Below are 27,125 nucleotides of genomic sequence, written 5' to 3' on the forward strand. Positions count from 1 at the left end.
TTTGTCACTAGATGGCGGTAAGTAGTCGTAAAAGTTAAGTTTTTAAGTGACTTGAGTAATATCTGAGACACGCCTTAACATTATTAGTGGGATACATTAATATATGAATGGTTCATAAAACAAATAAAATTGTCTTGTTTAATTTTCCTCATAACCGCAGGAAGCGGAAAGAAAATCGTGTTTCCTCTTTACGTATCCATTCGATTGGCATGTTAAACGACATTACGCATCTTACCTTTATTCGATACGGAAGAACCGTAAATGTTTGTGTATATCCTCACTTTGTTTACATTGTCTAATCCTTCCATAAATTACCTAAGTTAATTACATATCCTCAGTCCATCTTAAGTGTTATGGGATGCTAACACAACGATACTATATTTTATAACAAATACATATATAGATAAACATCCAAGACCCGGGCCAATCAGAAAAAGATCATTTTCCGTCATGACCCGACCGGGGATCGAACCCGGGACCTCTCGGTTCAGAGGCAAGCACTTTACCACTGCGCCACCGAGGTCGTCAAAATGAAGAATGAAGTCGGGACCGGATAGTAAAATAATGATACAGATTTAAAAAATACATATATTATAATTTTTCTTCTTTCTTATCGAGTGAATTGAGTTGAAGCGGTGGTGGTGTAATGGTTAAGACGCCTGTGGATCGAAAGGTCGCAGTTTCGTATCCTACTCGTGCCATATGAGTTTGTATACTCCTATATGTATAGTAGTTTTCATAGACCACCACTTGCTTCCGGTGAAGGGAAACATCGTGAGGAAATCTGCACACTGGTTGACAGTTTAGTTCCCTAGTGTGTATGCGACTACCTGCCACTAGATGGCGGTAAGTTGTCGTAAAAGTTATGTCAGATGCCTTTAGGCGACTCTCAACTCACTCGTTACGGTGACGATGATCGAGTGAACTATTGCTAACACTGGTGTCAGATTTTATTCAAGTGTTAGGAATAACACATTCGAAATGAATGTGTAATAATTTAATACCCGAGCGAAGCCGGGACGGGCTGCTAGCTATTGGTATATTTTTAAATATGCGTAACAAAACATTTTTAACGATAATGATAATTGTTTTATCAACAATTAACCATCTTCGTGACCACTTTATTCAGCTAGACATCAATAATATTTGCTGATAAATGTGATCTCGATTATGTTTGTCGGTGAGTTTGTTATTTGTTAGATTATAATAAAAATAAATAATGTTTGATCCCTAATATCAAATCAAAATCAAATCTTTGGCAATTTGTTCAAAAATTTGGCCTTCACAGGCACTATTTCACGTCATATTCCAAATTAAATTATATTTACCAAATCTAGAAACTACTAGCATTTCAAAACGACCACTGCTGAGAAGAAATGCCGAAAGAAACTCATTCAAACAGTGTTAGTGTAATGCGATGCCATACTAGCAGCCAGTTCCGATTTCGCTCGTTTAAAAACAATAATAAATTATACATACCTTCCTCATGAATTAAACCATCTATAGGTGAAAATCACCATCACCAAATAAACAATGGTTATACATTTATTTATGTGAACGAATTCCCTCGATAGATAACCTAAAAAGCCTACGGAACACACATAGTGAGACTTGAACTAGCACTTGGCCGATTTTTTTGTCTCTAAATAGTTACTAAATAAAAAATTATCACATTTGCTAAATATTTGTTCATGTGTGTCAATCAAGAATAGGAGTTACTAATGTAATGAGAAACCAAAATTAATTATGTACCTAATTAAAATGTTAAATTTAGAGAATTGCGGCCAATTTTCCTAAAAAAAACAGAAATCTTCAAAAATGTTAATTATTTTCCAAGCGTACCCGTTGCTATAGGCTATATTTTATCACAAAATTCCCACGGGAGCGAAGCCCCGGACAACATCTAGCGTCTACTATATATCAACACGTCGAATGAGGGAGGGATGCATAAATATTGATTACAATATCGCAATGTAAATAACTTCGCCCGGGGCCAGAGGGCAGCAGCAACGGACTATATCAGTCTCATATCTATTTAAATATATCATGTGAAGTTGACATCGCATCGGTCAAAGGGCGAAGTGCGGGTTTGCATTTCACTTCTCATTGTCGAATCGATTCGAAGTGAGACGCAGCGAACCAATCACATCGCGGTGTGGTTGTCGTCGGGTCACAATGGCACACTGTGATTGGTTCGCTGCGTCTCACTGCGAGTCGACTCAATGGTGAGATGTAAATAGCAAAGTCGCACTACGCACGCAGGTCTTTAGGGTTGAAACAATACGAATAAATAAGAGTATATACTCGATACTTTTACTCCGATACCTAGTACTTTTGGTATCGATACTTTGAAACCAAGTATTGAGTTTATTTGAGTAAGTATCGGTTAAAAGTACTCATATCAATATGTCGTATCGTTTTGTCTGCCAATATCAATATTACACACTACTTATTTAATTTTTAACATTGAAAAAAAATTACTCGAAGAGATTTCTTTTGAAGAAAGTAGATATCTATACTATTATTATAAAGAGGTACACGTTTGTGAGTTTGTATGTTTGAGGCGGTTAATCTCCGAAACTACCGAACCGATTTAAAAAAATATTTCACCATTAGAAAGGTACATTATCCAAGATTGCTATAGGCTATATTTTATCACAAAGTTCCCACGGGAGCGAAGCCCCGGACAACATCTAGCGTCTACTAAACCTGTAAATGAAAAATAAATAAATTCATGATTTTGAATTGTTTTTTTTTTGTCGTGTGTGTTATTGCTAATGCTGGTGTCATACTGTATTAAAGTCAACAAAAGGACAACTGAGTCAGATGAAAAATTAATGCTATTACTTTTTGTATAGCTATTTACAAACCTACCTTAGAGCAAATTAATAAATGTCATGTAAATTCATCTTTATACACATCAGATTGTTATACTTTTTAATCGACATTTTATAAAAATGATTCTATACTATTAACTATCCATACTTTTCAATCGATACCGACAAGTATCGAGTAAAAGTATCTCCACACGTCTTACGCCGACCGCCAAATTCCTTAGGGAACGAATGTCTATGCTATGCCTGGCCCTGGCAAAAAGCAAACCCAAGAAGTGCTGGCTTGATGTCATCAAGGATCATATCCGTGTCAATGGTTTGACCAAGGTCTTACTCTACTAAAAAGTAGGGAAAACGGACTCTGGGCTCCGACGCCCAACGGCCGCGGAAGAAATCGGGAAAACGCTCAGATGAGAGAAAGAGTTGACATAAGATGTACAACATTACCAGAACATTTTAGGGTTCCCCAACTACTAAAGACATAACACTGACAGACAGACATAAGAATGAATTAGTTTTTAACAGTCTAGGGTGCTAACTTAACCAATACAACCTAACTTTATTTATACTAAGTACATTGCACAAATGTTATTTATTAAAATGTTTAGCTATAGAGCACGACACACTGAAAACAGCTTGCACCTGTGTTAACATTAAGTTTATAGAATTTGCTTAATTATGTCTACCTATATCACGTTGCGGTAGCGGTGGTGGTGGTTTAATGGTTAAGACGCCCGCCTGTGGATCGAAAGGTCCCAGGATCGAATCCTACTCGTGCCATCCATCATATCCATTAATAATGCCAAGAAAGTTGTTGTGTTTCATTCCACGTAATGACCACGACCTTCAGCCATGAATTTTTCAAAAACGACTTGACCGATTTTGATGCCCCACGAACTTAAAAATTCTATTGACAGATCCTACATACCTTTTAAATTTCATCAAAATCAGACCAACGGTTAGAAAGTTATCGCAATAAATACATACATAAAATACACGTATTTTTACCCCAAGTTGACTTGTACAACTCGCACGCTTCGCTTGCACAGTCAAATATTTTATACATTTACCCTTTGTGCAAAAAATAGGCCGATGTCGTGATATTTTTTTTTGGTTTCTTTTTCTGACTGAAAATCCAAAAAAGCGGGACAAAAATCAGGACGTCCTGCCAGAATTGGGACGTCTAGCAGGCAATGCTGATTGGGGACCACAAAGGCCAAGTCTATTTAATAAAATTTAACTTACAGACAACTTGTTGCTAAAAAACTATCTATTTGCAACCTCCAAAGACAAGGTCAATCCATTTACCTATTATAGTGTATCCGTGCATTCTTCTCCAGTATTTGTTCACAAAATTCTCCAACACTGCCATTTTGATAGTCATAATACACTTCACGGCACCGATGTTCAACAATGACTGAAAAATTTAAAAGGAACTCTTTTCTTCCTACTGAAAAACTTGTAGGTCATTAGACAGTTAGACACTTCTTGTAACACTTTTTGCTTATTCACATTTCTATAAAAAAAATATATTCATTAAGAAGTCGACATCTGAATGGCACGGCACTATTCTTATGACATGGCACACAATTCTTAAAACAAAAACAAATATTGGGAAATTATTAATTTTTGAATCAGTTATAATTAATTTTCGAAACTAATTGACACGCGTGCGCGTGAGTAAATGAGCGTTTTGTTTGAAGACAGTCACATTTTTGTTGTTAGTTAATTAAATAACTTTTAAAATGAGTTAACGTTATTTATATTCGATGCACAACAACTGACTGAGCGATTTGTGATCTACCCTGTGATGTTAGTTGGGATACGTCAATAATTATGAATGTCATACAATTTGTGATAAGGTAAAACGTGATTGGTTCAAATTGTAAACAAATTATTATTATTAGTTAAATAATTTGATTATTGTATGCCAAAGTTATAATATTTTTTTCTTTTTTTGGTTATATCTACCTTGAAATTTAGAAATGTGAATTTAATTGTTTTCAACAAACCGTCAATAGTATCCGATATTTTTTTTACAAGTAAAACATAAATATTTGTCTCAATCTCTAAGTCCAGAAGAAAAATTAGGAAAGCGGACCCTGGGCTCCGACGTATAGCGGCTGAGGAAGAAACTGGGAAATCGCTCAGATAAGAGAAAAAGATTAAATATGTAGGTACATATTAAGTTAATTGCCATTTGTGTCTAAATATCGTTAAACAAATATTTGACATAAGGTTCAAAGGGCCAAGTTAAATCTCTTTAATTGAGAACATTTCTGTATTAATTAGATAAATACAGATAAATTATATTGGTACTTGTAATTAAAGTTAATTCTTATAGGCTTTGCACTTCACTTCTCACTATCGAGTCGATTGGAAGTAAGGTGAGACGCAGCTAACCAATCACAGTGCGCCATGAGACGCAGCTAACCAATCACAGTGCGCCATTTGTGACGCAACGACAACCACGCCGCAATGTAAATGTTTCGCTGCGTGTGAAATGACTGAAGTGAGATGTCTCTGTTTTTCAATCAGGCATAAAAATGGTAAACCGCAATAAGTAAATAATAAAAATAAAAATAAATATCATATAAATAAATATTATATCTCCAGGTACAAACAAGGTAATTTATCGATTTTAATCATTGCTCGGATATTACTATCTTCTTCATAGTCGTATTCCTCATGGCTGAGGGTCGTGGTTATTGCGTAGTGTGAAACACACACAACAACTTCCTAGGCATTATAAATGGAGTGGTTTGCCATTGCCTTCCCCATTTCACACACAAGTTAATAAGAATCAACCAGTGTGCACGTTTCCTCACGATGTTTTCCTTCACCGGACTATAGCTATGATAAATAAATATATATATTAGGACAAATCACACAGATTGAGCTAGCCCCAAAGTAAGTTCGAGACTTGTGTTATGAGATACTAACTCGACGATACTATAAATAACATATACATAATATATATACGAGTAGATCCAAGACATCGGAAAAAGATCATTTTCCATCATGACCCGACCGGGGATCGAACCCGGGACCTCTCGGTTCAGAGGCAAGCACTTTACCACTGCGCCACCGAGGTCGTCGCATATTGAATATGTACCTTAGTTCTTATGTAATCCAGCTTCGGCAATTGGGAAATTGAATATATATTACGTATGTTTTCATATTATTAATTAGTATTTTATTGCTTGGCACCAATTTTCGGAAGTTTTCGGTTATAGTCAATTTCATTCTTTTATAACACGTATGGTATAACTCTTATCCTTTGTGTTTTATCCCGAAATGTATTTGTAAAGTAGTTTGTTTATTATTTATTTATAAGTCAATATGTCATTTTAAATGTCACTTCAATTTTTAATTTGTATATGGTAATGGTCCCGTCGTTCAGCCAAATTATTTTTTTTTTAATCACCTTAATAGAACAATAAACCATCGACCTTACTCAATACAAAAACATTCGGAATTCCTAAGATTGTAATTAATCATATTTTGAGGAATTTCATAAGAAAATACCATCTTATCAGGCCGTTGCAGTGACCGTAAAGTATTCCGTCGATAATTGTAAAAACCACTGGCTTGTGATGATTCGATATGCTGTAGTTAATTAGAAGTACGATAGTAAGACGGTGCACAGGCGCAAATTGACGCTGGCAGGTCTTGCGCTTGAAATAGATACCTACCTTGTGCCCGCGAATATTCTCAAAAAAGACTATCATACATATGTAAGGATATTCCTCAAGAAATATTCTGTAATATCCGACAGATGTATAGAATATAGCCAGATGTATAGATAACGTTTTCTGCGATTGCGCTGTTTATAATCAAAAACTGTTCGCCTGTCTGGGGTCTGACCACCTGGGTCAACAGGTATCACTTATACGTGACGGAGAGTCTGACCTAAGCACCGCTCCTGTAACTTGTAGGCCTCTAACTAAGCAACGTAAAATGCGTTTTCGCGAATCCGTTTATAACAAATTGCCAGATGTAGACCTCACAAAAAACCCGAATGACCAATACAATGAGGTGTTCAATATAGTAGAAAAAGAATTCAAAAAATCTTTTCCTATCAAAACTTTCATCAAGAAAGATAAACTTAACTTTTGTGATTGGGCCTCAAACGGTATCTATATTAGTAGAAACAGACTTTATGAACTTTATGGCCAAAAACAGTACAATCTTAATGCGGAATTCATAACATATGTTAAACGCTATTCTAAAACTTTTAAAAAAGTATGTTCTGTCGCGAAATCTTTGTATTTAACTAATAAAATAAAAAATTCGAGTGATAAGATAAAGACCGCCTGGTCCATCATAAATAAAGAGACTGGTAAAATTAACACGCGCGACGTAAATTTTGTATTAAAACTTGACGGTAAAACCATAAGTGCAGATGACGAAGTTTCCAACGAATTTAATAATTTCTTTTCCAACATTTCTAAGAATATCACAGGATCCCTTTTCTCTTGCTCCTATGCGGCAGATGATCTATTAAAAAGAAATGCTCCGGACCCTAAGTCCACTTTTACATTCAGACATATTACACCAGATGAAATTATATCTGCTTTTAAAGCCCTAAATGTTAAAAACACTGAGGACCTGTGGGGGTTTTCCGTCTCAGTATTGAGCAGCATTATTGACCTGATTGCTCCTCACCTAACCATAATATTCAATAAATGTATATCTGAAGGCGTGTTCCCAGACTTAATGAAAATAAGTAAAGTAATTCCTCTATTTAAACAAGGCGTTAAACATGATCCCACAAACTATAGACCTATTTCTATATTACCCACTCTAAGTAAAATATTTGAAAAAATTATTTTCAGTCAACTTGTGTCGTATTTTAATATAAATAAAATTTTACATAATCGTCAATACGGTTTCACCAAAGGTCGTTCAACTACTGATGCAGCAGCCACTTTAGTCGAAATAATTAATGAAGCTTGGGAATCCAAGCAAGATGTCGTAGGTATTTTCTGTGACTTATCGAAAGCTTTTGACTGTGTAGATCATAATATACTCAAAAATAAACTTCAACATTATGGTGTCACTGGCGCGGCTCTTAGTGTTCTTTCGTCTTACCTAGATAATAGAACACAGAGAGTAGAAATTAACAAAACAATTTCCGATAGTGCACCTGTTCACATAGGCGTACCTCAAGGCTCCATTATCGGTCCCTTTTTATTTTTGATTTATATTAACGACCTCCCATGCCTTGCCCAACATTTATGCGAAGTAGTTCTATTTGCAGACGATACATCCTTATTATTTAAAGTCGATAGAAAAAGTGAAAACTATAACTTTATAAGTAATAGCATGTCGGTAGTGCTTAACTGGTTTACAACCAACAACTTAGCTCTAAATACAGAGAAGACAAAATGTATTAAATTTTCTCTCTTAAATAACTCGCACAATGTTATACCTTTAACAGTAAATGGTAAAGCTCTGGAATGGGTACATAGTACTAAATTCCTGGGCATTACTGTGGACGACAAATTAAAGTGGGATAAACATATTGAAATCACGGCCAAAAAACTTAGTACGGCAGCTTTTGCAGTGAGAAGGATCAGACAGTGTACGAACATAGATACAGCTAGACTTGTGTATTTCAGCTACTTTCATAGCATTATGTCCTACGGACTATTAGTTTGGGGTAATGCAGCTGACATAGGAAAAATTTTTGTATTACAGAAAAGAGCTATCCGTTTTATTTATGGGTTAAAACCTCGAGATTCTCTTCAAGAACTCTTCAAATCAATTAACATCCTCACTGTGGTATGTCAGTATATCTTTGATGTGCTTATTTTTGTCAAATCAAATTTACATTTATATAAAAAATTAAACGAAGTAAATAGTGTAAACACTAGAAATAAGCACAAACTTTGTATGAATAGATTCAGGCTTAAAAAGGTTCGGCGGTCTTTCGTGGGTCAAAGTGTAAAATTATTCAATAAACTCCCTGCAGAGGCTATTAATCTGCCAATGAAAAATTTTAAAATTTATGTTAAGAAAAATTTAATGGATAAAGCGTATTACACAATTAACGCCTATTTGACTGATAAAAACGCTTGGATCCTCCCGACAACTTTGCCACTCCACACATGATCTCCTAATTTTTATTTTACTGTTTTTTATTATTTTATTCACAATTTTGAATTTTGTTATAATAATTCGTATGGCATTTAAATTTTATTTGTAAAACATGTACGTGATTTGTGATCTTCAAGTGTCTGAATTATACTTCTATTTCGACGAATAAGAATTGTAATTATGAAGTCATGGGAATCGAGTGTGTCATGCTCACTCAAATGGTCAATCTGGTGGTGGCGTCGTGGGCCGGGTCGTGAGGTTCCCTCTATTATGGTTGAGCTACGCGATGGCTGTCCCATGCGTCAACTCGTGAACGGGTGCTGCCAGAGGGAACTGGTCATCTCGTTTCTCATATATTTTCATGTAAGTTAATTGTGTTTCACATCGATATATATATATATATATATATATTATAATCAGCACTCGGATCACAATCATAACCTGTTTTGATATACCTTTTGACTATGTACATTATGTACTTTTATATATTATTAGAAAGAAAAGAAAAAAAAATTTTTTTGTAAGAAACAATAATGGTAAGCCGATCTGGCATGATAGGGACCAACACTGTTCAAATGAGTTTCTTTCGGCATTTCTTCTCAGCAGTGGTCGTTCCGAAATGCCAGTAGTTTCTAGCTTGTGAGAAATAACTATAAATTTAAAGATTGACGAGAAAAAGTGCCTGTGAAGGTCTAATTTCTGAATAAATGATTTGAATTTGAATTTGAATTTGAATTTGACAGTGAAAACTTAATCTAAGAGCATATTGTACTTAGGAGTAATTTTACCGATCCCTCTGTGCGCGAGTCCAGCTCGCACTTGACAATTTTTTTCATTATCTGTGTTATTTCGCGATTTGTCACTCAATATATTTGTGTCGTGTTATTAGTATTAGTAATTATGTACTTTCGAGATTGTCGGTGTTTCCCCTAAAACTGTGTCAGTACCTGGATTACTAAGATTAAAGTATTAAACTGCTTTTGTAAATTAAACCTTATAATCCATGGTTATAATATCAATGTTTGTTTTCTATAGTTTTTGACAGTGACATGCGTTGATCTGTGTCATCTGTCGACGGATGTCAAAACAACGGAGTATTGGTACGTAGCTCTAATTAGGGTCATACCACATTGCTACGTTGCTCTCCGTCGGTCGTCGAATCAACGCAGATAAACGTAAAATTGTATAAAGTTTCGACGTACGTTAACGCACGACAGTATCAAAACCTATAGAGAATATTGGACCACAGCGTGCTGCGTCGTCGCAACGAAACACGACTGAGCAATGAGGCATGGCTCTTAAAGAAAAACTTGTAAAATGTCATTTATTTACATTCATTTAATCTTTCGTAAGGTACATTGTTATCGTATTAGATAAACGAAATGAACTGAAAAATATTTATTTACATTAAGCATATACTTATACAACGAATGTGAAGTGTTAGGGAAACACCGACTATCTCGGAATTCACGAGCGTTTGAACGCGGCGTGTAGCGTTTCATTAGTGCCCGACATTTTTTTTAAATAATCTTTTTTTTAAATTAAACATTTATAAAATTAACATTGTACCAGTACTTTACTTATTTATAAAATAGGATAGTTAAATTGATTATTGTGTATGGTACAATTTAATAAATACCAATGATATCCCGCGGCGGAGATCAAAACGCTCGTGAATTTAAAAATATGTAGTGTTTACTTTACATGCTTCGCCAAAAATATGCGATGTAATTATAGTCTAAACTTATTGATTTATTAAATCCGATAACAATTTGAAAAGACGAAGTAACTTACTGCTGATAGTGAAAACTGGGTTGCTGTTAACGTGAGGGGACTGATCATCGACCTTCTCCGAGGGTTTGACAACATCAGGGGCTCCGACCATGCCTGCAGACAAAACAGAACCTTATTGAGTATAACAAATTACCATTTTCATATTTGTTTAATACTCTAAGTCTTTGTTTAAAACTCTATAAGTGCGGGGGCTACCATGAAACATCGAACACATTACACATAAGGATGAATTTCACGACTGTTTGAATGCGGCATGTAGCGTTTAATAAAGTCTTTATGAAAAAAAATATTTTTTAATAAAGAATATATATTTTTAATTAAACATTTATAAAATTAACATTGTACGAATACTCGTATACTTTACTTATTTATAAAATAGGATAATTTAATTGATTACTGTGTATGGTACAATTTAAAAAACACTAATGATAGCCCAAGGCGACGTTCAAAACGCTCGTGAAATACACCCATAATTGCGTTCACTCTCTTTTTTTAACACGATGCGTACACGATATGGGTAAAAGAGACGGCATGTGGTCGTTAGTAACGTGCTAAGGTGTTTGTATGTTTCGTGGTAACCTTCTGGACAGAAGTTCTTGAACTTTGTGCACAAACTATAATCAAATAAATCATTTAATTGCAAGAATACATACAATGTATTCAGTTGGTACATAAATAGAGGAAACTTATTAAAATATAGTAAAACATGCAAAATTAAAAAAAAATGTCTGAAACATTATTTCTACTATGTACTTAATTCGATTACTTTTAATTAATGTCATTAATTAATTCTGATTAATTACTAAGAAATAGGCATTATTAAATGCTATTGATATTTGTGTATATGAGTAATAAGTTTATATATTTAATGTAATTCTGATATTTTAGATGTATTGTCTGTAAGCCTGTATGTGTTTTATTAATAAATAAATTACTAATAAAAAATAAATAGAACGAAATGTATATTACCTCAAAAAGTCAAAATTAAAATTTACTGTGTCAAATTAAGCCTAACGCTTGTCTAAAGGCACCCTCTCTGCACCCTTAGAAGTGACTAATAGGCAAAACTAAAAGATCATCGGTCGTAGTTTCACGACCCATATGGCTTAGTGGACAAAGTGGATCAATACTGCGTCCCCCATTCTTAGTCACGTGCTATATATTCGATATCATGAGGTCATATACATAATAAGGTAGATGACAAGGTCAGAAAATATGTATGCTCTAGATAAATTTGACGACCTCGGTGGCGCAGTGGTAAAGTTCTTGCCACTGAACCGAGAGGTCCCGGGTTCGATCCCCAGTCGGGTCATGATGGAAAATGATCTTTTTCTGACTGTCCCGGGTCTTGTATGTTTATCTATATATGTATTTGTTATAAAATATAGTATCGTTGAGTTAGTATCCCATAACACAAGTCTCGAACTTACTTTGGGGCTAGCTCAATCTGTGTGATTTGTCCTAATATATTTATTTATTTATAAAATAGTTATATTTAAAATCATTGTGATAATTCATAGTCAGTAACAATGCTGCTGGATCATTACGCATTTAAAGTTGATTGGGGAAAAGAATAAAATTAAAAATAAACTGTGGACGAAGTGCGGCTTAGCATTTCTTTTCTCACCATCGAATCGATTCGAAACGAGACACAGCGAACCAATCACATTGCGCCATTGTGACGCAACGACAACCACACTGCAATGTGATTGGTTCGCTGCGTCATACTTCGAATCGATTCGATGGTGAGAAGTGAATTCAAACACGCACTTCGCCCTCTGAACCATCGTAAAAAACAAAAATATTGTAGCATTTTTATTACGAAGTCCATAAAGTAGCTGTCGAACAAACTTAGCTTTGCTCGCTAAGATATTTACTCAATCGTAACGTCACGTTAGAGTATCATTTAGTGCCTATGGGGCGTTTGGACGAGTCTGAAAATGGGTGAAAATTTTAATTTTATCGTATTTTTCAAAGCATTGTCATTATCACAGTTTAACTGGTATTTCTAATACTTTAATGTGCCTCTAAACTACCATTGAATAATCACCGAAATAAAAAAATGACATCTGGGGGCACGGTAGTGCCCCCACAAGTCGAGCAAAAAAAGCGTCGCGGCCGTACCATCCTTTTCTCGAAGCAGTTCAGGCCAACTTTGTTGTGGATAAAACATGAAGCCTGCATTTTCAGTAACTAAGCAGGTACCTATTATATAAACATCTATATTACAAGCTTTTCTTTTATTTGCTATGTTTGTCTGTATGAAGGTACTATATATCTTTCTCTGTCCTATCTGAGTTTTTTCCTCAGCCGTTGAGCGTCGGAGTCCAGGGTCTGTTGAAGCTATAAAGGTAACAGATTCCGCTACGAAGGAAAATATATTTGTTCGAGACTGGCTTTATAGTGTGGCCAGGTTGCTGGCCTTTTGAAAATAAGTTATTTTAAATAACCTTAACCACACTTCTGAAGAAGCTATATTCATTGCCTTAATCCGTCCTGTTTCATTGATTAATTATAGAAATATATCACAATCAATCAGTAATATAAATGTATGACGACATTTGTTGATAAATGCTACATTAAGATTACATAGTGCCATAGTATCTGTCGATCTAAAAGATTATCACAATGAGTAATGTAATTTACTGAAAATAATGCGTGTATAAAATCTTATCTGCTAATCAAACAAAACTATTTAAGTATACAACACCTGGTCGCAAATAATCTTAATATTTAACTTAGATGTGATAGTGCATAATTTAAGTCGTAGAAATTGGATGAGATTCCATTAATTATTATAATATAAATCTTACGTTGAATGAATGATACCGCTGGGCATCATTCGAAAGAAAATAAGATTCACAACTCGGGTGTTCGCGGCCCTCGACTCGCGTCTCGGGCCTCAACATACACCCTCGTTAGAATCTGTCACTTTCTTTTCTCGATGTGCAATGTAATATTGTCTGTCTGTAAAGAGTAGAAAATAGTGTTGTAGTGTTTTTTGATGAATTTCATTTGTAAGTACCTAAAGGTAATTTATATTTGTATTTTAAAATTAATACACTTATTGTCGACACACAAATTTATCCCTATCTCGTACGTATTTTAATGAACACACTTTGCTGCAGCATGTATACCAAAATTAAACTTAACCTTAGTAGCAATTGCCATAATTCATATGTAAAATGACACTTATTGGACTAAAAGACTAGACATTGGCTAGACAAATTAGATTTCCCTATCCTAGATAGATATAGGTAATACCTATAGGTATTTACGTGTTACCTTATGAGGTAGTCCTTCAACGGTTAATTAATTGCTTTGAGAAATCTTTTTTTGACACGCTTTGAACAAAAGCAACAATATCAGGAGATATTGTGAGGACAGTAAAACGGCTTATTCCACTAAATCCCAAAAATCGTTCCACTTCAATCACAAGAAGGTTTTAAAAGGAATTTTTAACCATTATATTTATTTCCATTATAACTCCAAAATGATAAGCGCTTGATTTTTATACCTTAAAGTCATTGCTTGTGTCAAAATAAGTACTTTTCCAAATATGTTAAAAACATATTTCGGCTACAATTTTCAATACTCATTCGTTTTTTGTACTTTCTACTGAACCTTTAGATACTCGTGAGCACATTTAAACAATACCTCCAGTAACGTGAGTATGAATCTATTAGAATACTTACGTAATAGATCGCGCGTCTATAAAAACTAGTTTGCAAATTTACGATAACGGCTTTATAAAAATTAATAGGTATATAAAAATTACGAGCCTCATTTAGTCTCACCTTGCTGAGTCTGTCTGTAAACAAACCTTGCAATTTGGAGAAACGGGAAGTGTTTCATCTGTTTCGGTCTATTTAGCCTATAGAGCCGAAATTTTGCAAATATCAATTAAAACACATGTAGGTGGGTACCATACAATCAAAATCTGTCGACTATCTCAATATATAGTCTTAGGGATGATATGGTTTTATGGATAGTCTTTAATTAATTATGTTTCGACCCGAGTGAAGCCGGAACGGGCTGTTAGTGTAATATAATACAAGAATAAGAATAAAAGAGAAAACCTTTGTCGTAATTGCAATCGTTCACGCTCCGCTGACGGTTGCAACTGTTGCCCAACATCGGCCGATGCTCTTAAAAGGGCTCGGGTTAAGATACACCTACATAAGTACCAAATATAAATACCTACTTACTTTCAAAACATTATAGAAAAGTCTCAAGTTATGCGGCTATATTTAGGGCATACATATAATGCCAAAATACCTATATACCTAATTTCAAAACATTATAGAAAAGTCTCAAGTTATGCGGCCCATATTTAGGGCAGACATATAATGCCAAAATACCTATATAGGTACTTACTTTCAAAACATTATAGAAAAGTCTTAAGTTTTGTGGCTATATTTAGGGCAGACATATATACCAAAATCTTACCTATCTTATTTACTTTCAAAACTATATTCAGGGTCCAGTGGTATAATAGGACCACTCCAAATCCTCCTGTGGATGTCAGTACGACTAAGTGACAAATGCGGATTGTTAACAACAGCATCCCTAAAGATGGTTGACGTCAGGCAGGCAGCCGGTTGTTGTAAATGCGGTTTACACAGTTATTTTTAGCGGATGGGATAACTTAAAAAATATATATAATGGTCACTGGCAAAGTTGACGGCAAACGGATGCGAGGCCGGAGCTCTATTAAATGGTCTGACCAAATAAGCGCTGTTTTGGATATCAAGTATGCGCAGAAACGGAAGAAAGATTAGATAAATAAATAAATATATTAGGACAAATCACTCAGATTGTGCTAGGCCCAAAGTAAGTTCTAGACTTGTTATACTATATTTTATAACAAATACATATATAGATAAACATCCAAGACCCGGGCCTATCAGAAAAAGATCATTTTCCATCATGACCCGACCGGGGATCGAACCCGGGACCTCTCGGTTCAGAGGCAAGCACTTCACCACTGCGCCACCGAGGTTGTCAAACTCAACGTCAACTTAAAAATTAATTTCCTGTCAGAACAACCGTCGTGCGTCAATTCATAAAAAAATAAAAATAACCTCGCATGTTACGTTTAAGGATATATTTTTTTGCAATTCCGCTCGGGTAAACGACCTTTGCCCACGTTGCGGGCTTATACATTGTCGCTGAACCGTTCGCCAAATTTTGGCTGTTTCTGCGTACATTGCTGGTTTTATATTGCGGTAAATAAAACCACTCATACAAACTACGCGATGTTCGTGCATTCGCGTCGGCGTTTATCAGAGTTCGGCGATAGCGTGTGCCGGCATGGTCCACAGTCCACACATCAACGGATAATTTTGCCTTGGACTTAGACCTGGATTTTGCGCGTCGAGATGGAAAAACCCGAAATTGAAAGGTGTCTTATCTTTTTTTTTTAATTAAGACAAAAAATGTGAATCTCGACACGTACAGGTTAAATTCACAGATCTTCCTAAATAGCAATGATTTAATACATTCTTTATTGCAAGTTTTTGTTGTTGTGTTGTGTTATTCTTTAGTGCACTAATTCTATTTTTTCTACATCACATCTGTTAAATGAATTGGTAAAATAATAAATGGATTTTACTACTCGTAGCCATTTAAACGTTCTCACTGTTAGGGCACATATCTTAGTATGGGCAATGACCCACCACGCGGGCCCATTGCGGATTTGCGCGTTTTAACGACTGCAAATACTACCGGGATCAACGATAAACGTGCCTTCCGAAGCACTCGAAATATTACACTATAGACTACATTTATTACATGTAGTCACCCATCCAATGACCGACCATTGTGAGAGTGCCTTAACCTTAACTATCACAGGGCGTGCGCGTTGACTACTGCGCTATTGAGCTCCTCCATTCGACTTGAAATCCATTACCTATTATTTACACTACAAATACATTTCAATAGGTACTAATGTTCAACTTAAATAATGATTTAATGAAATGCAGAACGAACTAGATCATTAAACTCATGCACGTATAAAAACTAATCACCGAACTATATTCATAGTCACACTGTGGTGTCTTTTGTCTGTTTGTTTGGTTATACAATTCGTTATGGTCGCGTATTAACCATTGTTCTAATATGAAATATTCACCATTACTTTTCCTGTAAACAATCGTTTATTTAATATTCATAATATCGATGTCATTTATGGATAAATATTACATGTTTTATAGGAGACAGGTACTAAATTCAGTATTCTACGTTTAGCACTTCCCTTTGTCTTGTCATCACTTCTTATTTATTACTATTTAGGTATACGTAATATATATTACAAACAAAGTGCCGCGTGTCACTGTCTGCGATAAACTCAAATTCATGTGAGTTTCACCAATAGACAGTGTAATCCTTGAGGAAGATTTTTTATCCGAGCAAAGTCGGGACAGGGGCTCGATTCTCATGCCATCGAAGTACTTTTTACCAATTTTGTCAATTTTTTTTTTAGAAGGTAAACCTTTCCAAGCATTTTATTTTTTAGAAGGTAAAAAAATTGGAGCACGGTTTCTTGACTTACGAAAAATCACAATTGAAAGAATTTAATTCAATAAAATACATATATTATATATATGTATATTAGGATAAATCACACAGATTGAGTTAGACCTTTTTCTGCATCCATCATTTAATTTTTCAGATCATTACCAAGTATATTAAATAAATAAATAAAAATAAATATATTAGGACAAATCACACAGATTGAGCTAGCCCCAAAGTAAGTTCGAGACTTGTGTTATGGGATACTAACTCAACGATACCATATTTTATAACAAATACATATATAGATAAACATCCAAGACTCGGGCCAATCAGAAAAAGATTATTTTCCATCATGACCCGACCGGGGATCGAACCCGGGACCTCTCGGTTCAGAGGCAAGCACTTTACCACTGCGCCACCGAGGTCGTCAAATAAATTTAATTAAAACCTTCGAAAAAAAATTGAGAAAATTTATGCTATGAACTTCTATTGCGTGAGAATCGAGCTCCTGAAAAATAATAATTAATGGAATGTACATTCAATACGTTTCTAAGTTCCGCGATGAGTGTCGTGTAATGTTATTTTTTCCCTGACGACAGGAGGGAGTTGTAACTTTAACGTGTGTATGTCTGTTCGTGTCATCGTAGCAGCCAAACGGGTGAACCGATTTTAATCTAGTCAGCTTTATACGAAAGAGAATTTAATTGAGTGTCCTTAGCTACGTTTGGAGAATGTGCGTTCAGCCGATTGGAAACTGTCAGCTCTTTTCTAGCTGATGAGAGAATGGAATTAACATAGAAGTCTTAAACTTAAATTTTTAATTTTATTATTTAGAGCTAAATATAGGAATGGTATTCTGTTCTGTATACATCCATCCTGTGTGGTCCATAGAGTGACATAACGTTCTATTAAAAAATCATGGTTATTGGATTACGGGTCATTTGGGCGATAATAGCACAGATTATACAGGTACAGGCACCGAAACGATTTTATTGCAAATCGCCGCTATAATCACTACGTTAAGGTCGTACAAGGTAACTTGACATGCCATGTCGACTGCACAGTCTAATGGTTTCAGAGAATAAAGTTGTTAGTATCGCATGAACCGATTTAGAAAGAGATGGGATGATAGATGAGAGACACCGTGATACGAACACATCTCTGTTCCGTTTTTCATCCGATATAGATTAGATTTATCGCTCTAGTAGGTACATGACCTTTCTTTCCGTAGATGTCATCCAACACGATTAAGGAATAAATCGCATTGACACTGGTAGACAACAAAAGCATTCTCAAAGACGGTTTGACGTGAAACAGGCGGTAGTAAAATCGCAAAGGCTATTTTTTAATGGAATTAGCCGGAATGGAATTATGTTACCGTGAACATGCATAAGAGAAATTATATAAGTCAAATACTTCAATAATATGATCTAAGTTTAGAGTTTCATTTTTTTGTTTGTTTCGCTGTTCTTATTAAAATTATTTTTATATTTATCCTTAACTATTTCTCATAATTTTATCACTTATAATCAGGGATTTGCTCCTCCCTGCAGCTTCGCCCGCGTAAATTTCCCACGGGAACAGTAATTTTCCGGGATTAAAGCTGGAAAAGAGTATGAGACTTGTATTTCTCCATACTTCAAAATACATTTATGCAAAATTTCATGAAGTGTGATTGAATAGATGAGCTTAAAGAGGCAACAAACAAACAAACTTTCGCATTTATATTATTAGTTATGATAAGGAAAAAATAAACAAGTACCTAAATTAATTTGTAAAACTTTATAACAATTGATTTTGTGTAGTAGTACTATTCCAAAATCATCGCTCGACTATAAAATGAAAAAGTCTGTCTGTCACGCTTTCACAGCTAAATCACTGGTCGAATTTTGGTGAAATTTGGCATAGGATAAATGATCCAGGGTCAAAAATAACCAACAGCGGGCAGAGCTGCGTGCAACAATTAGTTTAAAATAAAATTGTGTAGACTGATATCATTATGACTAAATATTTATCAAACACAAGCGGACCGTCCAAGCTTCACTCGGGTAAAATCATAATAAATTATTCAATTAAACCTTCCTCAGGAATCATATTATCTATTAGTGAAAACCGAATGAAAATCCGTGCAGTAGTTTTGAGGTTATCGCGAACAGAGAGAGACGGTGCAGAGGACTTTGGTCTATAATATGTAGGCAAGGAAAGGATATGATATATCCTTTCCTTCCTTTCTTCCTTTCTTCCTTTCCTCCTTTCTTCCTTTCTTCCTTTCTTCCTTTCTTCCTTTCTTCCTTTCTTCCTTTCTTCCTTTCTTCCTTTCTTCCTTTCTTCCTTTCTTCCTTTCTTCCTTTCTTCCTTTCTTCCTTTCTTCCTTTCTTCCTTTCTTCCTTTCTTCCTTTCTTCCTTTCTTCCTTTCTTCCTTTCTTCCTTTCTTCCTTTCTTCCTTTCTTCCTTTCTTCCTTTCTTCCTTTCTTCCTTTCTTCCTTTCTTCCTTTCTTCCTTTCTTCCTTTCTTCCTTTCTTCCTTTCTTCCTTTCTTCCTTTCTTCCTTTCTTTATATAAATATAGTGATAATTAAAATAATAAGGATAGTTAAAATGATTAAGCGTAAGAAATCCAATACTTAGTGATTTTAATCATTTTCGAATATATATATATGTGTCTGTGTGTGTGTGTGTGTGTAGCCCATTACCCTTCCCTACACCCTTAGAGCCATGCCTCATTGCTCAGTCGTGCTCGTTGTAGCTCTGTTGTTTTCTATAGGTTTTGACACTTCGAAATTATAATAATTAATACAATTTCTGTGTTGTTCTGGTTCTTCGACGGACATCAAAACGACGAGACGCGGAATTCCTCATGCCTGAGGGTCGTGGTCTTTAAGTGGAATGAAACACACACTTTCTCGGCAATTTTAATGAAGTGGTTTGTTATTGCCTTGCTTAATTTTACACATGATGATAAATTAACAACTAGAGTACAGGGTTCCTCGCGGTGTTTTTTTTTTCACCGGAAGCATGTGGTTGCATATACACAACTAGATACTATACATGAGTCAGATTGGTACACAATCGCACGTGGCACGAGTAAGATTCGAACGTCAGACGTTTCGGTCCAAGAAATTAAAAAGATAGTGCTTTTTGCACTATAATATTTTTCGTCACACAATTTCCAAATTGGCAAAAATTAAGTACGTTACTATATTTTATACAGTTCATACATACAGACACATACGCGTACTTACATAAAAAAATTCGCACGGAATCGTGTAATCCATCCCAAAACATTACATTTGTGATCGTATCGCATCCCACCAAACAATATTTAACATAATGACAATTTGAATATATCTTGACAGATATAGTGCATAATATATTTTGCGAATTCAGAATATGCAATTTTTTTTTAACAATTTATGCATGGGCATTTAATTTATTTATAACTTACTAGATGTTGCCCGGGGCTTCGCTCCCATGGGAACTTTGAGATAAAATATAGCCTATAGCAATCTTGGATAATTGCTTTTCTATTGGTGAAAGAATTTTTGAAATTCGTTCGGTAGTTTTGGAGATTACCCGCCTCAAACATACAAACTCACATAAGTTACACACACACAAGCGCCTCTCTATAATTATAGTATACATTACACGGTTTTAATAATATGGAAGCGGTGGTGGACCTCCAAAGGACCTAGAAGCCTTACAAATTCATACAATCGACTTAATTTTTAGTATGAATGGGATTCAGTTTAAGTTGGTTTTGTCCAACGCAAACTTGCATTGAAATTGGAAAAAAAAAAGTTGATGGTAAGTTTGCAGGTTCGAATCCTACTCATGCCTATGAGTTTACACCATCTGACTCTTGTATAGTAGTTTTCACAGACTATATTATATTAAAGGTCATATTGAAGCGATTCTACTAAAAATTATGCGGTCAAATGGTAGTAAAATGAAAAATCACTTCCAAAAGTTAACCACCCATCAAGGGCACGTGTTTGAATTTAAACTGTCAGACGTGTAATATATAATATACCTATTAAATAAATAGCCAAATCTGCGATGAATTTAGCCGGTTTTTTTTCACCAGAACAACCAGTTTTTTGGCCATTTTGAATTTAACGAGCCATTTCGTCTACATGCCATCCGTTTCTATGTTGCCCACTTAACATCAAAAGTAACACCCGAATGTAGGCCCCTAAATAAAAATAAAACTTTTCTCCGACTTTGACCCAAAGTCTTTGGGTCACAGATTCTCATCTGCGTTCAGCTTTTTAAACACATATGTGAATCTGTTTTGTTGGACACTGAAAACACGTTTAGCTGGATATACTTATACTATATTATATTTATATACCATATTATGTGGCCGTCCAAAGCAAAAGGGACCTTATGGCGACCCGGCACTTACGTCATTATTGCCGTTGTTTTGTATTCGAACAAGTGCCAGCCGCCATAAGGTCCCTTTTGATTTGGACGGCCACATATAGATATATCATATACTATATTATATAGATGGACTTAGTGGTAGTATATGAACATCCCGTGACCGATGATGATCTTTCATCACCACGTTTTAAAGATTTCTTTACACGAAATTAAGAAATACTTTATCACAAATTGCTACAGTAACAAGTATTTCAACATAATATTAAATTACATTATAACAATCATTCAATCTAATAGCTGCATAGACGGTCCGCAAGAAATCGAACCATTTCCTACTATATACAAACACGAGTACGGGTAAGTTTGTTTATAAAACATAACGGTGCTGCGACCAAACTGCCGCCGACAATTTCTAATGCGAATCTGAGAGTTTATTCAATTTAATTCCTCATTTGCTTAGTGTAATAGTTTTTTTACAAAAATGTCATTTTTGACACAAGCTTTTATTGTTAAAGAGAACTTATTATATTCAATTCATGAAAAAAAAACATGTCCGTGCAGTAAACCGTTGAGGAGTTCTTTCATCGGGAGCCTAGTCACCTTATGGCACGCTTGACACCAAGCCAGCACTCTATTACTTCAAATTCAACTGTTTTTATCGTATAATCTGTGTCAACAGTAAAAATAGAGACGTACCAGTAAGGACGTTGTATTATTTTAAAGTACAAAACACTTTTTTGCACATTGATCATTCTAGAAGTTCAATGTTATTTTGTGTCAAGTTTTACAAAATGGTTCGTTTTTTTTCATGTCATTAACTATAAACAGTCGTGGAATTAGTATGTAATACGTAGTACCTAATAATTCCATGTAAACAGCATAATTTTCGTTGATTAGTTTGCCTCACTGCGGATTTCAAGAAGGTTTTTATATTTATCTAGTAGCAGATTTGACCGCGGCTCCTCGGGCGGCTAATAGTCACTCCCCTCTGCTTTCCAACTGTATCCACACCAAAATTCTCGTCAACAATACTTAATCAATTTTAATGCGAAAGAAGGACTTTCACATTAATGATACTAGGATGTCACATGGGTTTAGTAAGAAAAGTAAAATTTTTGAAAGAGATTTCAACGCGTCTGATCGACTGAACTGGTGATCCGTGATCAGGTATTTTCTTTGCTCAGGTTATAAGTCTGGCAGTACAGCGAGGAAGGAGGAACCATTAGTTACCAAAATAGCTGCCTTCGTCCATTTTGGTAACTAATGGTTACTAGGGAAGATTTTTCTTTCGCTATTTGGTAACCAGTTGTGGAAGAAGAGTAATTTTTTTACCATTTTTGTAACCAATAACAAGTGGAGATTTTTCGCCGTGAGTAACCTCAAGTGTATTATAATAAATAGCATTTTCTAATGAATGCTAATTGCCCAAGAAAAGCAAATAATACGTAGATTATTTATTCCCGTGTTTGGACACAAAGTTGTTAACGAGAATACAATTTTAGCATTTCTGTATTCAGGAACTGTGTGTTTGTTCGATATAAGTTATACATAAAAGCATCGGTGATAAAGAAGGCAGAATTATCCTATGAAGGTACGTCTTCCAATAAATCGACAGGAAAAGAAGAAAAAGGAACAGTTTGTTTGGTATAATAATGAACAAACCAATATTGATTAAAACTACACGCTTGAATCAAATATAACCGTAGTTCAGCATGTGTCTTGGTCACAGACGGGTTTAAGACAAAGTCGTTCGCACACAATTTAAAGATGGGTTTGCGTCCGATTGTTTGCGAAAAACTGATATTACTGAAACCCTACCACGAAACATATAATCACTTAGCACATTATCGACGGGCACATATAGCTGTCTCTTTTTGCCATATAGTGTACGCATCGTGTAAAGAAAAGACAGAACGCGTGGACGCAATGAAGTGCTTCGTGTTTTATGTTTTACAAGCTGCGCTTCGCACCCGTGGGGATTTCGAGATAAAAAGTATATGTTATTCCGAGTTATATTCTACCCATGTATCACCTTTCATAATAATCGGTCCAGTAGATTTTGCGTGAAAGGGTAACATACATACACAATTTTCGCATTTATAATATTAGTAGGAAGGAAGTAGGATGGTAGCTCCCAAACCTGTTTATGGTCGTGGTGGAACCACAATGCTGGTTGGCAAAAGAAGAATTTTAATTTTGTTTTGAAACATTTTTAATATTGTTTTGAAATATATTTGTTGCGTAGTTTTTGAACATAATAATGTTATCTATAAATACTTGTATAGGTGCTCAAAATTGCTTATTTTACAATACGATAAGGAATATTGTGACATATTTATGATACAATGTATTCTTGTAAAATGTTCACTTCTTCTATTTTAAAGTTAATTTCAAATCGACGTATCTTTGGTCAATAAGCTGTTGAGTATACAATCAACCGCAAATCATTCCGGCCTGCATGGAGCTCTATTCCGCGACAATAGGGGCGAACTTGCAATGCTCTGAGGAGGTTAATGTGCTGTAAACTGTACAAGTCTCATGACCTCAATTATCCGTCAATCGAGTAATTAAAACTCCTTGTTCGAAGTACGTGCTCATCGGCGTCATTCCGGTTCCGGGTTCGAATCCCGTGCGAGGACGATGAAAACATGTTGGTAAGAGAGACAACAGTTTAACCCTTTTTAATAAGTAAAAACAAGAATGTAATTTTTTACATAATGTTGTTTTCACATAATACAATATGTGACTAAAAATCATGTTGACGAGTTTCCACGTCTGGAGCCGTTCCTGAATGCACAATCAGGTCATGCTTGTCATTATAATGAATTGCCATCAAAACTAAAAGTGTGTACAAAATTTCAGCTCAGTCGGTTGAAGATATATGTTTCAGAATTTAATTTTACGATTTCACCCAATAGCTAGTAAAATCTTAACTTATCCGTGAAAAGATTAATTGCTGTAATGATACTACCTATGTTAGACCGGGTTGTATTTTGCGGCCGGGTTGTATTTTCGGGATACTACCTATGTTAGAGCGGGTTGTAATTTATTACGACCGGGATGTTATGTAGCGTTCTATTTTAGGGCAGGAACCACACGCCACACTTGAAAAATGCATCCTAGTTATTACAAGATATAAATGACAGTAGTTTGTCTTATCTACCCAAGTAATATAAAAAAAATTGACAGCTGTTTAGGCGGGAAAAGATGACAAGAAGACAAGAAATATTTTGCATACTAGGTAATTCGGGTGGTGTTATTCTTGGAGAAAATAAATGAATTGCAATGATGACTCGGCATTTGTATCAACAAATTTATATAAGAAACGAACAATGGTCTTCAACTCGTAATATTTATAGACATTAAATTAAAAAAAAATACTTAACATTCTAGAAAGAATCAATCCAAATCCAAACCAATGCACCATTATCCAATTAGAACTATACTATAATTTCTAAATTTATATTGACGCCAATTTAAATACATTACCCAGTTTTGTCTTATGACGACAAATAGTTCACGTTAAAAGAAAGCATTGTACATCGATATTGGCAATTAGCATACAACATAACCTAAGTAATTTAATAATATTTTAATCGTATTGAGCGAAACTAATACTCCTCATTAGCATAAATTAAACGCACTTAATGCGTCAAATGCTTGTGACGTCACGCCATTGTTTTGTTAACCGACGGTGTAAGGAAAATTATGTTTTCCCACGTTTAACGCCTTTCCTTTATGATGGGAATACGTTTCCATCACGAGAATTGTTTACGAATTCATCTCGTGTGGACAGATGAAGATACAGACAAACATTAGTCGTGGAGTCGTGATTACACCGATGTAAATTTTACAAGTTAGGTTAAGCTCTATGTACACCAGCGCCAGCATTTTTATAAATTTCTCAGCGAGAAATATAAAATAATTTTAACAGATGCATATGCCACACTAGATAAAGAATATGACTAGAAATATGCCTCTCTCTCTCTCATGTCGAACACCGTCCTTCATGGTTGTGAAGCCGCGGAAAAAAACCTTAACATTTTGAAGATACGACTGCGATAAATTGCAACATAATCTCTCTGCACAATAATAAAAGCTTGCGGCGAGAATGACATTTTTCTCGCTCGGACAAAGGGCTAGGATAATCGTCATGAATGAAAAAGATATAGGCACTCTCTCTAAAATGATTAATAAATTTTTATGTAATCTAATTAAGTATTGCGAAATAAAATTTAAACTCCAATGACGTGTAATGACAGACACGTGCTGTGATACGATGGATTAAAATGATATTTATTTTGTACAGTCGCGTACAACATATTGCTTTATTTTATTTACTAGATGTTGCCCGGGGCTTCGCTTCCGTGGGAATTTATTCCGTGGGAGATAAAAAAGCAATATTGGATACCTTTCCAATGCTGAAAGAATTATTGAAATCAGTTAGGTAGTTTCGGAGATTACTCCTCAAACATACAAACTTATAAACTCACAAAACCTATTTATAATAATAGTATAGATTATTAGTATTTATTTTCTTCATTTTGTGTTTTTAGTTTATTTGTAATAATATTATTAAGATCAGCAACGCCGCGACCAGCTCAGCATAATGTCAAGATTTTTGCACGTACAAAATTTGTTTCCGTTAAACTTTGTTCACTTAAGAAAAATTATAAAGTTGTGGTACTGTTGTGGTCAATTCCTGGCAACACCGGATCCGGACAGAGCGGTGGGTGGCGTCGCGACAAATACCGACGCAGCCATTTTGTTCCCTGCCCAGTATGTCCCTTGTTCGCCTAAATTAATGTTTAAAACGTCCAAGACTCTTCATTGTCATCAATTCAGGCCTCAACACAAACATATACCTACCAAATTCTTTCTTCTTTCCTTACTTTAGAGGTCAATATAGGGAAAAATGATATGCAGTATGCTGTACTTTATACATTGACTTATTGATCTTACCTTTCTTATTTTTGTAAGAATAATTGGAGAAAGTTACACCGTCGCATACATTTTATAAAAATACAGGCCATGTCACGGTGCAATGTATAATGTATTTTAAAGTAAGTACTTTAAAATATTTTTACAGTTATACGAGCAGTATTAAAAGCTTTCTTTGTATATAAAACATTTTTTTAATGCCGCCAGTAAGTTGGAAGATTGCAACGATGTAAAAATAGTATATGTATATGTTATAAAAATATAGTATCGTTGAGTTAGTATCCCATAACACAAGTCTCGAACTTACTTTGGGGCTAGCTCAATCTGTGTGATTTGTCCTAATATATTTATTTATTTATTTATTTATTTATTTATTTATTTATTAGTATATGTAATCTCTGGACGAATTTTGATAAAATCTTTTTTTGTATTACATTATTGTAAGCTTGGATAATATAATTATTTTTTTAAATGGGAAGACACAGCACAGCTAAACTATAACACATGAAACGACACCTTAGCACAACTCGTTCAATAGATAAACATCTTCTGTTCAA

The 27,125-nt window shown here is 34.9% G+C and overlaps 1 protein-coding gene across 8 annotated transcripts in view; it reads right to left on the minus strand.

Moving 5' to 3' along the window:
- Positions 1-27,125, minus strand: part of LOC128680276 (solute carrier family 41 member 2-like) — a 77,570-nt gene that overhangs the window by 27,281 nt on the left and 23,164 nt on the right. For 5 of the 8 annotated variants that reach the window (XM_053763330.2, XM_053763336.2, XM_053763333.2 and 2 more), the window contains exon 2: positions 10,731-10,823. In XM_053763330.2, the coding sequence (XP_053619305.1) occupies positions 10,731-10,821 (91 nt within the window). In that variant the 5' untranslated portion in view covers positions 10,822-10,823. Of the gene's footprint in view, positions 1-4,142; positions 4,630-10,730; positions 10,824-27,125 lie in introns of those variants that run through there. The other 3 variants (XM_053763331.2, XM_053763335.2, XM_053763337.2) reach the window with 3 other exon arrangements.

The sequence above is a fragment of the Plodia interpunctella genome, chromosome 23 (assembly GCF_027563975.2).
Source record: "Plodia interpunctella isolate USDA-ARS_2022_Savannah chromosome 23, ilPloInte3.2, whole genome shotgun sequence".
Lineage (NCBI taxonomy): Eukaryota > Metazoa > Arthropoda > Insecta > Lepidoptera > Pyralidae > Plodia > Plodia interpunctella.